At 39.7% G+C, this 16498-nt stretch overlaps 1 protein-coding gene across 11 annotated transcripts in view; it reads right to left on the minus strand.

Moving 5' to 3' along the window:
• LOC115411674 (serine/threonine-protein kinase BRSK2-like) overlaps positions 1–11760 on the minus strand; it is a 152444-nt gene extending 140684 nt beyond the window's left edge. For 5 of the 11 annotated variants that reach the window (XM_030123921.1, XM_030123909.1, XM_030123895.1 and 2 more), the window contains exon 1: positions 11220–11759. In XM_030123921.1, coding sequence (XP_029979781.1) covers positions 11220–11313 — 94 coding nt within the window. In that variant the 5' untranslated portion in view covers positions 11314–11759. Of the gene's footprint in view, positions 1–11219 lie in introns of all 11 variants that reach the window. The other 6 variants (XM_030123934.1, XM_030123925.1, XM_030123940.1 and 3 more) reach the window with 4 other exon arrangements.
• Positions 11761–16498: the final 4738 nt, after the last annotated feature.

The raw sequence follows: 16498 nt of genomic DNA on the forward strand, positions 1-16498 counted from the left end.
TCTCCATACGTAGGAGACATAATACATATGGTTCTAACATGTATTTCTTTATATTTCTTCTTTATAGTTCTTCAGCAGTGGAGGAATATGCATTGAAATGTGTTCCCGACAAAATGGCAGTCATATAGAGCATATTATATAAATAAAAATGGTTTATGTCAAGAAACATTTATTTTTCCTATGTATGGAGACTTATGGGACACCCTGTACATTATCGCTCCATTAAGATTAAGATGTTAGGTCTAATAGAGGGTTGTGGTGTGTCTAACACTTGATTGCCTGTTGAAAGCAACTTTCTGAGCTTCTGATTATTGAATAAAATGTTTTGTTTTTTTTCCTGAGGGACCGCTTTTTTTCATTTGCTTTATTGTAATACCCAGCATGTTAGCAGAACTTGACAAAATTAGCTATTGTTACCATTACTTTGATGTTGTAGTCAGTAAGATAGCCTCTTAAAGAGTCTATTTATACATGACGAAAAACTGACAGTAATCATATCAAACAACTGTATGAGTTAATATTTATGTGTTAACATTTACCTGAATAACCCTAACCCTAGGTAGTATTTAATGTAATATTTCCTACTTGGCAGCGTGGTATATGTTTTCGGTAAGGTAGCAGTAGCTTCAGCTTTAGTTTGACATGATTTTAAGCCCAAAAAAGCCTGATAGTGTGTACGTAATGCTGCTATTATGCTGCGTTCCAGGCAACCCGTAACTTGTGTTTTTCCAACCTTCTACTGGTGAAAAGGCACTGGAATGGCAGTCAAACCTGTGACTTCCCACCCATGAACTCGTACTAGATCCATGTACTCCCAGGCCTGAGTTCTGACGTCATGTAGCAATGTTAGCCCCCATGGATGCGGTGTTTATGCAGATTGTTTATTAAAACAGGGTATTGCGCTGACATTATTTATCTGCAAATGTTCTGTATAATTAGCAGCTACTCTAGCGTTAGCTAGTTTTCAGTCCATTGAGTGCAAGAATAAATTAATACCAAATACATATCCAAATATACAAATAACATTGTTCAGACTTTTCAAAATTTTAGCCCTCCGAAAAGGCTGGACAGGCAGCACACAATGTTACAACTCGTGTTTATCCTTTTCTTGTTTAATTTATTTTTGTTTATCACAGGATTTTATCACAGGTCATAAACCTTTAAATAGAAACAGACACATAGAAACTCATAATTACAATGTACTCTTCACACATAGAACACAACAACAAACAAAGTCATCTCTCACATAACAAACAGACTTAAAAGACAAAACACATTAGACTAACTACAGTGACTGCATTAACCTGGAAACTACATTACCCAGAAGGCTTACTCCTTGGAGCGTGCGCAAAGCGCATCCCAGCGCCACCGTAGCCTTTTTATGAATGGGAGCCGTGGGCTAATAACTACACATGCCGACCACAACGTAAACAAACCCAAAATGCGCTGCACCGCGACATTGTTACAGATTAAGGATTAAACGTTGTCGCTTACTACGGCGTTTACTATGGCGGTCGCCAGCATCCTTAACTTAAAGAATATTTAAGGCAACGTAAGATACGGCTAGCATTGATAATTAGCACTCACGCCACAGCCGAACTTCCGCATTCCCACAAGTCATAGTTAAACAAACATAAACATCCTTCCACTGTAAAGTAACGCTAATTTAGCATGGCAGAAGATAACATACACAAGCATCTATTAATGATTAAACACCGTTAGCAGTCTACATTAGCTGATAGCGTTTGTTACATACCAATGGGCTGTGTGCTCCTGCCGATGGTGAACAGATCAATGAACAGATTGATTAGGATGGGCCGCAGCCGCCATATATAACCTCAGGCAACCCCGCCTGCTCATAAATATAAATTGCCACACTTGTTTAACCATAATATAAACATTACTGTTATTAATAAAATTAGACAAAAATATGTAAACATGTAAAGAAATTTAAAGAAACCAAACAATTACCATTTCCAGCAGTGAAGTTATTTAAACCCATTTACCCAGTCTTAACAGCTTTGTCATGTCACCCAGAAGTCTTAACAAACATAATATAAAAAGTAGAACAGCTTCTCTTGCCTTATGCGCTGTTTTTCCTCCTCTGTTTCCCTCAGATAAGCAAAGACCAAACACCTTTAGCGACAGAAATGACTGTAAATGAACATAACGTATGGTCCACCATGCTGGTTTGTTTACATCTAGCTCCCACAATTCCTTGAGCTCAGGCAGTATGGCATGACTTGCCTGCAACGTTACAAAGTCGTGAGTCGTGGTTTGAAGTCAGGTTCAAAAATGGCCTGGAACGCAGCGTTAGACTAATGTTACTAAACAAAACTGTAGGCTATGGCCCAATCCCAGTTCACTCCTTACCCCTCCCACTTACCCCTCCCCTTTGACCCTTGCACTTGGCACTACCCCTTGAAACGGAGCTGCAAGGGTTAGGGATTGAAACATTCCCCTCCACCTTAGCCCTTCCCCTCCGTCTAATCGAGAATCGGGACAACACTACCCCTTCACATGTACCTGCAAAACAGAGGGGTAGGGGTAAGGGGGGGGGGGGGGGGGGGGGGGGGGGCAAGGGATGAACTGGGATTCAGCCTAAGTGTTAACTTGGCAGTTTTAGCATAGCAATGTTATACCGTGTTTCCAGTACATGGTACCGGCTCAACTGGACTCAACTTGGGTACCAGGTACTATGCCTGGAGACCATGTCCATTATAGGATACTACCAACTATAGAGTACCTGGACATCATAGCAATGCTGCGTGTAACTTCCATGACATCTGCTCAGAGAGTTGCTGATAAACTCGCTCGTTGCGTGTTGCCTCGTCAAGCTCACACTGAATCTTTTCAGTCGTCACCTTGAACAGAAATGTCAGGTACCAGATTCCAGGTTCTTTTACATAATGGAAACGCAAAAAAGGCCAAGTTTATGTTTATGTTTATGCATTTGGCAGACGCTTTTTTCCAAAGCGAATTACAGGGGAAAACCAATCAAATCACTGAATCAATCAAATTTTATTTATATAGCGCCAGATCACAACAAAAAAAAGTTGAGTCGAGCCGGCACTACGTAGTGGAAATGCGGCATTAGTTAGCATTGTGGTTCTTCTGTGCTTTCAGTAGCTAAGTTAGCTGTAGCATTAGCTTGACAAGTTTCACATATCGCTCTTCCACAGCTCTACCTTATTGTCTAAATGTGGTCACTTGTAGCTCCAGAAAGCCAAGAGGGGGACGGACAAAATGCCAAACCTGAAACAGTAAGCAGTGGGTATGTGCACTATACAGTTTATGGTTTGGACACTGAGAACACACCTCCACCTGCACCGTGGGGGGAGGGGGGGGGGGTTAATCTGTCTTGATGTGTCCCATAAAGAGGTGCTGAGGATAATGTGTCAGACCAAACAGTGTTAGTCAGGCTCACATGATGGAAATCACACTGCCTGCTGGTGAAGACTCATTCACACAGCAGCAGGGAGTCAGACTTCGCCCCACAGCCTCACATGTGGAGTGGCGGGTGGCGGGATGGGGGGGTGTGATGGGAGCGGTGCAGACTCTCAGTGATGGGGGAGTCTCTCAGTCATTGTTTAATGGTTCGGGGGAAGCCATCACCCCCTCCTTCCTCCCCACCTTTGGGCTAAGCAGAGAGGCCACAGTGATGCAGAGCGAACACACCTCCAACCAGAGGGGAGAGCATTCCTGCAGTTGCCACGGTAACTGAGCCCTCAGCTGGGGAGGTGAGAGAGAGGGAGCCAAAAGGATGTACTGTATAGAGAGGGAAAGTCGAGGGGGGGCATTGACACTTGTCGTAATTTTAGCTAACCCCTCTTGTCTGCAGAATCCCCAAAGCACAGTCTTTTGTCTAACCACAGCCCCCTCCCCCTCCCCCTCCCAAATGTCTCGGATGAACAAGTCATAGTGATATTGCACAGATAATGAATATTCATTTACTTACTCTACCTTAAATGCTTTTAATTGTAGTTTAATTGTGCATATTACTCTGTCATCACTATCTACTGTCTGCATTTCTGTTGTTTGTAACGTGTTTCAAGAGGGAAGTATTTTTTTAACTGCACACTAATTCTGCTTCTGGGTACAAATGAAGTAACCTGAGGCTGAATGTTTACAGCAGACGCACTGAAGAAATACAAAAATCAGAAAGAACAAAGATAAATTACATTCGACAGCATAACTTGTAAGGTTATGTCATTTATGTGACAAAGCGCACATTTCATTTTGTTTTCAGTTGTCATTACTTTATTTCCTCAGTGGCAGCAAAACACTACAAAATGTTGCAACTGTCTATAAAATACATACGTTAGCCTGTCACTAAGCTAAAAATCCCAGTGGAATCGGACTGGACTGAGCATACACACGCACACACGGCTTATATCATTGATAGAAATGATGTTTGGACAACTTAACAGTGGTAAATACGCTGATATAATAGACTGATAAAAATAGTTTCTGGTGTAAAATGCTGGAAACACTTGAATTGTGGTAAATAGGTCAGTATCCTTATGCTTTAGAGTATAAAACGGACAAGGAGCTAAAAAGTAAAACTAAAAATGTCCCATAACTTGAACTACTATCAAAGCCGTTGGTAACTGTACTGCTATATTAAAGATTTATTGGCGATACTCAGTCGTGTGAAGGTTCATATTTAACACACAAAATTACAATAATAAATACAAAAATTTAAACAGAAAAAAATAATCATGAAACTATTTTAATAATTGATTAGTATTTTTTTTTTCACAACAATCTTTGTGAGCAGATTCTTAAACATGGCCTGGTTTTCTCATAATTTCTGAGGTTGTTATTTACAGTACAATGTTGTTTTACTGGACTGAGTTACAATACATGTACATGGTGTTTGTATAAAATGTATCCCTCTATATGCAAATGAAGTGCATATTTTTACATTAATGCGGCATAATGAAGAAACCTGCCAGTCCAATAAAACACAGTGAAACCCCCACTGAAGAAAAAAAAAACATCCAAATATACTCATTGCATTTCCTCATAATACTATCAAATGCTAATGCACACACACACATATACAGCGAGAGTGGTGGGTGTGATACCACCTGCAACCTGCTGATAATGAAGCTATATTTCAAACACCTAAAGGCCGCCATCTGTGCTGGGGCTGTCCCTGCTACACCCTCCCCTGCAGCCACCACCGCCTCCACCTCCAACAGAAACACATACCCTGAAACACACACCTAGGGAAATACACACACAGCGGTCCTCCGGCGGGACCTCAGTCTTTAGGATGCTCTACGTCAATAAAATGACACATTCATTAGAACACGGCACAGACACACATAAACACACATACATGCAGGTTGCAGACAATTTTTAAAAAAAACTGATGTCACTGTCTGCAAAGGAGGGTGTTGTGTAAATACCAGTTTTGAAGTAGGAGGAGTTATTTCGTTAATATTTTCCATAATACATGACACTGACGGATTTAAAACTTGCCAAAAGATGAACGATTATTTTTAAAAATAGACAGAAGTTACACACAACATAAAAGAATATGGACATAAAAACATAGAGAAAAGTCAACTACAACTCCCAAGGTGCATTTCAGCAACAGACAACCAGTCATAGAGCTTTAGATTCTGTTGTTTCTTTACCTTAAGACCATATGTCATAGAAATGTGGTCAAACATGGAGCAGTTTGAAATACTGTCAAACACAAAGCCACGTGTTTCTAAAAACTGATATCGCTGCGAAAAAAGTCCACGTTGACCTCAGTCTACAGTCTAGATGCTATATTCAACATATGATATATATACGGTGAAGGGGGGGAGGAGGGGGAGGAGGGGGAGGAGGGGGAGGAGGAGATTGGCAGCGATCACACAGAAGGAAAGAGCGACCATTGTTAGAGGAGGAGAGTGGAAACCATGACAACCATCCACACTGTTGGCCAACACACACACACACAGAGAGAGAGAGAGAGAGAGAGAGAGAGAGAGAGAGAGAGAGAGAGAGGGAGGCTGAATGGACTCAATACCAATGACCAACCCCCGAATCCACTCACAGATCACACGAGAAAACATGGAAACAGACACAGCCACAAGTTCGACTGCACTGGAACCATAAGTACAGTATGGAAATACATAGTTCACTGGTTTCCAACCTTTTTTATTTCGTAACCCCATTTTAACATCACAAATTTCTGGTGACCCCAGACATTCAAAACTGAGACTTTTTTTTTTTGGCTAAAATGAATTTGTTTTTGATCATGTACTAGTTTGCTATACTATGTTGCAAATTAATGTTAATTTTAGACGACATTTAGTCTATATAGTGTATATTATCATGGACGGAGGCAGTAAATCCAGGTGTAGCACAAAGGGAGAATTTTATTTTCCTTGGTCAGGATCTGTCCAGTCAGTCCAGCTGTGATTTACAAGGAGGACAATTAATATTGAACAAACAAGAACTGAAACTATGAATTATGAAAGAGCTGCAGCATCTGAAACTGACCACAATGAACATTTGACAGATAAACAGAACCACAGTGCTGCAGTTTCAGACTCAGTTTGTCATGTCTTTTATGGATTGGGATTGTCTTTCTCAATTTACCATATATTTTTTATTAGTAAGTTTTTTTGTTTGTTTGTTTGTTTTTTTAATCAATTACTAGAAATTTCAGGCGACCCCATTTAAATTCCAGGCGACCCCACATTGGGTCCCGACCTCAAGGTTGAAAAAAAACCTGTCATAGTTCCATGTAGGAGCATCATGTAAATACAAAATACACAATTCTAGTAAAAACACAACATTATTAGATTACAGCCACTGATCAAAGGTTCAAATCATCATTAACTCATTCTGCTCAGATTTAGAGCATTGTTTTGATGGGTTTGGTGTGAAACTGTAGTTCACTGTACCCAGAGTCACACTGACCCACACAAATACACAGCAGTAGCACCAGGGACTTGAGTTCAGTGTGTTGCCTAAGGACACTCTGACATGTGGACAGGACCTGGGGATCTCTGTTTTCATTAGATTCTGTATACTATGCTTTCTGTGGAAACACAGTGGTAGTTGCTGACACTTCCTGTGTGTAATGTATGGTCTATAAGACAGGGCAGTTCCTCTCCCTACTTCCTTACCATCACATTACAGTAAACCTGAAGTGCTACTTTTATCGCCATTTTAGAATATTTGTTAGAAAAGTAGTAGAAAGCTCAATGAATGTGTCCACTGTCCCTGAATTACAATGTGTTCATGCAGTTCATCAGCACTTGTAAAGTCAAAATGAACTCGACTGTGGGACACCAAAATCCTCTCAGTTCATCCTTAACTTGAACGGAACATTTACAACGAAGATCAAGACATTCTTATGCGATGTTTGGATGTGTCTACCCCCCCCCCCCCACACACACACACACACACACACACACACACACCAAATTGTTTTTAATGCAATATGTCATTTTTATGTCATTGAAAAACTAAACAGCTGCAATAAAAATATGTGGAGAAACATTAATAACCCTGGGTTACAAAAAAATGTTTTTTGCAAGTTGTTTAGGTTTTCTCAACTCAATTAGGACCATTTTGCACCGCTAAATCCAAAATGACATCTGTTTTTCTCAATCAGGTCAGGTTTTTTTGCTAATTTGATTTGGAAAAATTTGATCTTCTCACAAAATATAATAATTAATACCAAAATAAGATTGGTAAACACACTTTATGAAACTTGTGACTTGATTCCTATTAGGTACAATGGTGTATTCACCGCAGATGTAGCAGAATACGTCAGGTTTATTTTTGCAAGATCTTCTGGTCGAAGCCATTTCATTCACCTGTAATATTAAAAAAAAACATTAATCATAAATTGGCAAAAATAAACTCTTCAGAACTCGTTTATTGCAAGAAATATGAAAGAATTTTGTATCATATGATGTGAAAATGCCCATAAATGTAAGCAAAAATGTTCAAAAGCCAATATGTAGCATAGTTCAGAAAGTTGACCTGATTGAGCAAAATTAATGTGATTTTTGGATTCAGCACACCAAAAGTATCCTAAATCAGCTCAAAAAACTGAAACAATAAATTTGTTGTTGACCAGTGTAATTGTTGCCAGTTTGTCCTGGATATGGATAGAAGTTGGTGGAACAGATTCTGTACTGAAGAAATGTTAGCGCTCCATCTACCTATAAATCCGTCCTGTCCTGTTTGTTGGCACACAGGCTTATCGATGTAGATTTATCTTTGTGAGCCTGTCAGCATTTAGTTCAAAGCACCACTGTACGTCACAGAGCTGCAGCATGAGTCTGCGTTCATAGTGTTTGTTCATAAAATAATGACAACTGTCCCTTAGTCAGTCAACAGGGCCATGATTCAAAAGCAAACACACATAATGAGACTGTGAAACGAAATTGAAGCATACTTACATTAAGCTGCTAAGCTCATTGCATTTTATATAGAATTACACACACACACACACACACACACACACACACACACACTTACACACACAGAGTGTAACAGAGTGTGTTGTAGGTTTAATGGTGTACGGAGCTCTCAGTCTGCCAACTCAGCACTGCAGACCTCGATTCATTCAGAATAAGCAGAGAATCAGTGCTGCAGACACACACACTTCTCTGCATCCTTACATGAATATGTACAAATCTATGCAAATATGAGCCTGAAGGTATTTGGTCCAAATCCCACAAAAAAAACAGTCTCATGTCCAGATAAACCTCATCAACTCACTGGAATTCACCGCTGAAGCAGCATTCCATTTCCCATCGTACCATACTATTGAGCATGCAGGAAAAGATGGAGGGGCCGCACCTGCCACATGTGCTCTGTGTTTTCAGTTTGATCCAAACCAAATTCCCAGGTTGGAAGTTTTTAGTCTGCTCTCAAAATGTCAGTGTGAAAACAAAACTAACTACATGTATGTCTGGGAAAAAAAGATGCAGCTCCTGCCTCATCTATATGCAAGTTAGAATGCTTTTCCAGTATTCCTACCCACAATCCTTTGTGCATCGGATGCTAGGACACATGGGCTGAGCTCAGACTATGAAGATGTAAATGTGTTCCAAGTTACATACCTCAGATTTCATCCCATGGACTGCAACTGCAATATGAACAAGAGTGTCTAAAGACTCTGGGAAAAACTGTCCTTTTGATATAGATATAGATTTAGATTAAGATATAAATATAGATATAGATATAGATATAGATATAGATATAGATATAGATGGTCCTGGCTCAGGTGACCCCTGATCCATTTCTCAGTTCAGGTGTTAAAGGCTAAAGCTGTGGAGAACCTGCGTTCCACTGAACAACTCCTCTACTCTGTGTTTATATTTATATTTCAGCTTCACTGTGTGTCGATAAATTGTTTTTCTCTCTTCTGTACTTTCTACTTTTTCCTCTCTGTCTCAGTTTTTTTTCAACCTGGGATTATTAACTTTGCAGGGAAATACTTGCTGAACATCTTCCATCAACATTTTAACGGTTAATGTTTTCACACTTTATTGCTCACTTTCAGATTTGTTGATTAATTCCCTGGGTTTGGTATTTAGTTACCCAGATTTATTTACTGATTGAATTATCAGCATCACTTATGTACAGTCTTCTCCTAAAATTGGGTTACACCAACATGAACACCAGTGTTTTCCAGAAAGTTACAAGATCTGTAATGAAAATGGAAGAGCCCTCAGCGCTGAATTTCTCTGGGCTTCTTCACATTTGGAATTAATATGAAACACACACATAAACACATAATGAAATTTATGACTTTTACGACTAGTAATGTATGACTAATATTTTGGCCTTTAAAATCCACAAATAAGTGGAGTTAACTGTTGAGAGACCAGTCGGACACTGGACTCACACAACAACATAGTGACACTGACCAGTTTAAGCACTTTTAGGGACACTGCACTGACTCACATGTATTTTCTGGAGATTTACCCATAAGTCCACTGTGACTAAACCTAACTTTAACCAGCAACAACAACTGGAATGTAATTATTTACATCATGGGGTTCAGTCCATAGTGTAATTAATTAACAACACAAATCACACACAATCATCACATGAGCTGAATAAACAGTCTATAGCAGCGAGTAAACACAACTGTGTGTGTCACAGAAACTCTACTCAGATCAATGTTACTGCCATGTTTGTAATAATTCATCTGCTCCACTCACATTCAACCTGGATGACCAAGCAGACCTGTGGGACCCTCAGGGGCCCCAGAGCCTCTGTGTTAATGACGTGTTAGTTAGTTGGCTGTAATTGAATTAGTCAGTCACATCAGCTGACATGAGCAGGACACAGAGGTAGGTGCTGAGTGTCTTATGAAGGCTGTGGATGCAGAATGTTCTGGTTTGCAGGTCTACATGTCAGACACACACTTCTCTGCACTCATTATTCATGCACTCAAATCCATATTCTGAGCAGCAGCAGTTTGGGCCCTGCTCATCCCTGTCCACGCCGTTCACATCCTAGTTTCCACTGAGCAGATCAATACAGTCTGATCTGATCGGACTGTAAAGTATGCACAGATCTGCAGGTCACAGCTGTCCTCTGAACAGATGAGATCATCTCAACCCAATCTGAGAGAGCGGGTACCGAAATGAACTCCGCACACTGCACCAGTTCAAACACACACACACACACACACACACACACAACCAGCTGAGGTGTTACAGCTGCAGAATGTGTGTGTGTGTGTGTGTGTGTGTGTGTGTGTGTGTGTGTGTGTGTGTGTGTGTGTGTGTGTGTGTGTGTGTGGACAGTGACAGATGGACGGAGAGCGAAATGAGAGACAAGAGAACCCACAATCACCGTCAGCTCTGCCTGACAACAAGGATTAAAGGCACACCACCACCACCACCACCACCACCACCACCACCACCATCATCATCATCATCATCATCATCATCATCATCATCATCATCATGAACGCAGCCTCTCTCTCTCTCTCTCTCTCACACACACACACACACACACACACACACACACACACACACACACACACACGCAGAGACAGCCGCAGTTCTTTTCTCCGCTCCCATTTTCCCGCAGTCAGAACACGCAGCTCCGCCGCAAAACGCAGCCCAGCATGATGTCAGGGAGGCGGCGGTGATGCTCAGAGAGTCCCGACAGCATCACCGCTGCCATCCTCCCCCCCCCCCCCATCCCCTTCATCACCAGAGGCTTGCACTAACCTGTCTGTCCTTTGCCCAGGGTCTTCTCCAGCCGGTACGGTCCCACATAGTTGGCGTAATGCCCACTGTTGGCGTCTTTTCCTGATGATGACATTTTCACTTGGGTTCAGATTTGCGGGGTTTATTGTCGCGGATTTCCGGCTGGGACGCGTTTGTGGAGCGCAGTCCGCGGCGCAGTACAGTCCGCCTGCTCGGCCGGCGGTCCCGTCTTCTCTCACTCTGAGTATGGGGGTCTCTCTCTCTCTCTCTCTCTCTCTCTCTCTCTCTCGCGCTCGCTCTCTCTCTCTCTCTCTCTCTCTCTCTCGCTCTCTCTCTGCGATATCCCGCTCTCAGTCCGCGCGTGCACCCGTGCGTGCGTGCGTGCGGTGGAGCGCCTCTTGAGTCCACGGTCCTGGTCCTGGTCCTGGTCCCGGTGCTCGGCCGGCCCGGTGGGCTGCAGGCTGCGGTCAGGCTGCGGTGGGGACTCCCGGTATCATGGTGCTGGTGGCGGAGGAGCGATGCGCTGCGGCCCCGTTGGGTGTGATCTGCTGATGGGACAGCACCTACCGCTGCTGCCGCTCCAGCAGCTGCGTCAGCACACAGGCGAGCACACGGACACTTCCGCTTCTGCCTTTCAAAATAAAAGCACCACACAGACCCAGGGTTATAGTGGTTCTAGTTCAATAATACCTCTGGGTTTATTAACATTCTTAGATTAGATTAGATTAGATTAGATTAGATTAGAGAAATTTTTTGCAACCTTGGGGTCGGGATGCCGTGTGGGGTCGCCTGGAATTCAAATGGGGTTGCCTGAAATTTCTAGGAATTGATTAAAAACAAAACAAACAAAAAAAAACCTTACAAATAAAAACTATATGTTGAGTTGAGAGAGATAATCACAATCCATAAAAGACATGACAAACTGTTAGTCTGAAACTGCAGCACTGTGGTTCTGTTTCTGTGTCAAATGTTCATTGTGGTCAGTTTCAGATGCTGCAGCTCTTTCATGATTCATACTTTAAGTTCTTGTTTGTTCAGTATTAATTGTCCTCCTTGTAAGTCACAGCTGGACTGACTGTACATATCCTGACCAAGGAAAATCAAATTCTCACTTTGTGCAGTAATCTACACCTGGATTTACTGCCTCCGTCCATAATAATATACATTATATAGACTAAATGTCCTCTAAAATTAACGTTCATTTGCAACATAGTATAGCAAACTATTACATGATCAAAAACTAATTAATTTTAGCAAAAAAAAAAAAAAAAAAAAAAATTCTCAGTTCTGAATGTCTGGGGTTGCCAGAAATTTGTGATGTTAAAATGGGGTCATGAAGCAAAAAAAGGTTGGGAACCACTGGGTTAGAGATTAAATGATGTTAGATTGGATTAGATTAGATTAGATTATACATATTAGATTATATCAAATTAGATTAGATTAGATTAGAGTTTATTAGATTTAGATTCGATTCCCTTAGGAAACTGAGGTTACACATTAACATTTTGTCTTCACAGCTGGTGTAAAAGTATGACTTTATCTCACGTTGTTTGAATTATATAAATTATATAAAATATGTAGTAATAGGTCAAACTCAAGAACTCAAAAGTGAGTAAGTAGCCCACACAGATGTAGCAGAGACACAAAAAAACTGGAAGCTGTTAAAGTAAAAGCAAAGCATTATTAGATTACAGCTGGTGGTCAGCGGTGGGCTTTCATAAGCTTTGTCGATATCTAAGCTCCACTCCAGCTCCAGTACGCTTAAATTCAGAGCATTGTTTTGATGGGTGTAGTGTGTTGTTATACCTCCATGGTCACGTTGACCCATTTGCACACACACAAATACACACAAATACACAGCAGTAGCGCCAGGGATTTGGAGTTCAGTGTCTTGCCCAAGGTCGCTTCGACATTTGAGCAGGACCTGGGAATTATTCTGTTGTTTGGATTTGCAGCACCTGTAGAAAGAATGCTTTTAATGGAAACACAGCGGTAGCCGTTGGCAGTTCTTATGCGTGATGGTCTGTAACAAAAGGCTGTCCCTCTGCCGCACCATCACATTCAAATAAGCCTGAATTGCTACTTTTCAATTTTATTGATCACTTCATAACATTTGTCAGATAAGTGAACAAAAGTCAGCAAATGTGATAAGTAATAATATGTAAATGACTTGATAAGCAAAAGTAATTTAAAAGCAACCTTTATTACAATTATTTATTTGTTTGTTTGTTTGTTTGTTCATTTATCTATTTATTTATTTATTTATTTATTTGCACAAAATAAAAACAGCAATGGAAAAAACAACAACATTCAAACAAGTAAAAAAAATTGTACAGGAGAGGTTAGAGGCCAAAAAAGAAGGCTTATATGAATACCTTCCCCGAAATGAACAATACACAAAAAAATAATTAAAAAATATAACTGAAATAATAAACTAAAGTAAAAACAAAAATGTAATCCACATTACAAATCATCAAATACAATTCAAGTGATATACAGCCTTACATTTTTCATGAATTAAAGTCCTTTTCAGATGCTTTTTAAACAATGATAAAGTAGATGTTATAATAATAATGATATAGGGAATTAAACAAATAAAACTCGAACATTAACATTATAACAAAAAATGTCCCTCTCGTGATGTTTGAATGTGTCTTAAAAAAACACATGAAATCATTATTTATTTATTTATTTATTTATTTTACCTTTATTTAACCAGGAAAACCTCATTGAGATTAAGAATGTTTATGCTTATGTTTATGTTTACGCATTTGGCAGACGCTTTTTTCCAAAGCGACTTACAGGGGAAAACCAATTAAATCACTCAATCAATCAAATTTAATTTATATAGCGCCAGATCACAAAAAAGTTATCTCTTGACATTTTGCATATAGAGTTGGTCAAAACCAGACTCTAAGTCAATTTACAGAAACCCAACAGAATCCTCCAGGAGCAAACACTTGTGACTGGTGACAGTGGAAGGAAAAACTTCCCTTTAACAGCAGAAACCTGGAGCAGACCCAGACTCCTGGAGGATGGACGTCTGCCTTGACCAGTTGGGGTTAAAGAGAGAGAGTAGAGAAGGGGAAAAAGAGAAAGCGATAGAGATAGAGACTGGGGGAGAGGGGGAGAAGGGGGGAGTAGGGGGAGACACATGGAGGCGGTTGAGGATTAGTGAGTAGTGATGATGAGGGCAGGGAAGAGGCCGGACCACCGCAGCAGGTCCAGAGATAATCGTGAAAGAATCTGTGGTTGTCCTGGGAAAAACCTTATTAGAATATTTAAAATGGAATGTTTGAAAGTGCTAGGATAGGAGGTGCTCTCGGAAGAGCTGGGTCTTCAGGAGCTTCTTGAAGATAGGCAGGGATGACTCTGTTCTTGTAGCACTTGGTAGAGCGTTCCACCAACATGGAACGACCCATGAAAAGAGTGTGTTGTGAAGAATCTATTTTTCAACAGATTACTAACGCAATAAGTAAGTATGAAGAATTAGCAACAAAACAGAGGACAAACAATTAGAAACGGAACCATGCTAGAAGGTTTACTCCAATTCACAACAATAATCTGTGAAACTTTAACATTTGGAGCTAAGATATCCCTCAAACAGTGAACAGACTGATTAATGCTTTGTCGACACAAAAGAAAACATTTTGACAGTCTTCATTTTTGCGACCTAAGATGCTCTTTATGTGTGGACAGAGGCCCAGACTTATGGAAAAATATCTGCCTTGGCACTGTAATAGTTACCTACGGATGTTTCATGCTATCCACACTAATACTTTCCAAAGTGAAAACTCCAGTGTATGTGTGATCTGCAGTAGATCGAGGTTAGCACAAACACCTTTAGGGGATGAACCAGCAATATGGACAATATGGACATTAAAAAATACACTTAAACAACCTAAACAAACACCACAGCAACTTAGCAGGAATTTATCTGAGTTAAAACAGTGTTGACAAAATAATTTAAAAAAAAAAAAGTGTCCTTTGAGAAAAACAAACAAATATTCTGGATAAAATTACTTAAAAACGCTGGAATGATGTCAAGATGTTATTTGTTGCATGTTACCTCACAATTTTTACTCATTTATTTTGTTTTTGAAAGGTTCATAATAGGAGGTTGCAAAAAAAAAAAATTAGGTTTTTATTATTTTATAGTTGGTTTTAAGAAAGTTGATTTACCATATACTGATGATATAACAAAATATGGCAGATAATCAAACATCAGCAGTGTGTAGAATACAAAGTAGTATTTTTTTTATGTTTATTACAAACATAGTACCATTTTTTTTCTCTTATTCATTAACCAATGTGCAGTTTTCATCTTCAAATTAACCTCAAGGTGGAGTTAAATACAAGCAGGGAAGAATCAAGACAACATATTACAAAGCACTGATATATGATAAACTGATAAAGGTATGCCATAAATATACTTCAACAAACTATCTTTGTGCTTTTAACCACCAAGTAGTTACAAAAATTATCAGAAATCCTGGGAGAAATGCAAACATCAACCAATTGTCATTAAATTAATCCTAAACTATATATCATGCTTTTATGTTGAAGACTGAATCCACACACTTCCGCTATCACCCTATCTGAACAAAACCGCTTTAATTAGTGAGTACGCATGCGCATGAGTCCAGTATGCAGGGGTTGGTGATTGAATGGGAGAAAAACTGATGAGCAATATGCCTGATACAGACTGTGCCCAGAAAGTGAGTCTATTTAAAGACTCTGACTCACTCTTAGAAAAATCATACATGAACAGTTTTACGGTTTGAAATTATATTGATTGTACTCTACAAAGTTTTTCTTATTTATAAAGAAAACGAAGTAAAGAGGAAATTAGCCTTTACGCTTTTATTCTACATGTTAAATGAAAAATTCAGATGTTTCTGTTGTGACTTATAATTGTCTATAATTGTGCTGCAGCGTTTAGTTTTACTCAAAGTCACTATCAGTCCCTTCAACAAAGAACTTATTTAACAAGAAGTGTATTTTTGATCAAATTTAATGTTTGTATGGTTCTGATAATAGTATTTATACCACTCAGTTTAGTATGAAAGGCTCAAGCCTGTTAATCCCATCTATATGCATTTATTCTACAATGACAGATACTCATTTAGTCTTATTTATAAAAGTTTCCTCCTAAAGATAACCTGAAGCCGCAATGCACAAATTCACTTTTCTCACTTTCTATAGATATTGTGTATAGAACCATGACAGTTCATCAGTATTAAGAAGTGGGTACAGAGAACACAAGTTTAAGAAACACTATTAAAATGGAAGTGTGGGTT

The sequence above is a fragment of the Sphaeramia orbicularis genome, chromosome 3, assembly GCF_902148855.1.
Source record: "Sphaeramia orbicularis chromosome 3, fSphaOr1.1, whole genome shotgun sequence".
In the NCBI taxonomy this organism is placed as follows: Eukaryota; Metazoa; Chordata; class Actinopteri; order Kurtiformes; family Apogonidae; genus Sphaeramia; species Sphaeramia orbicularis.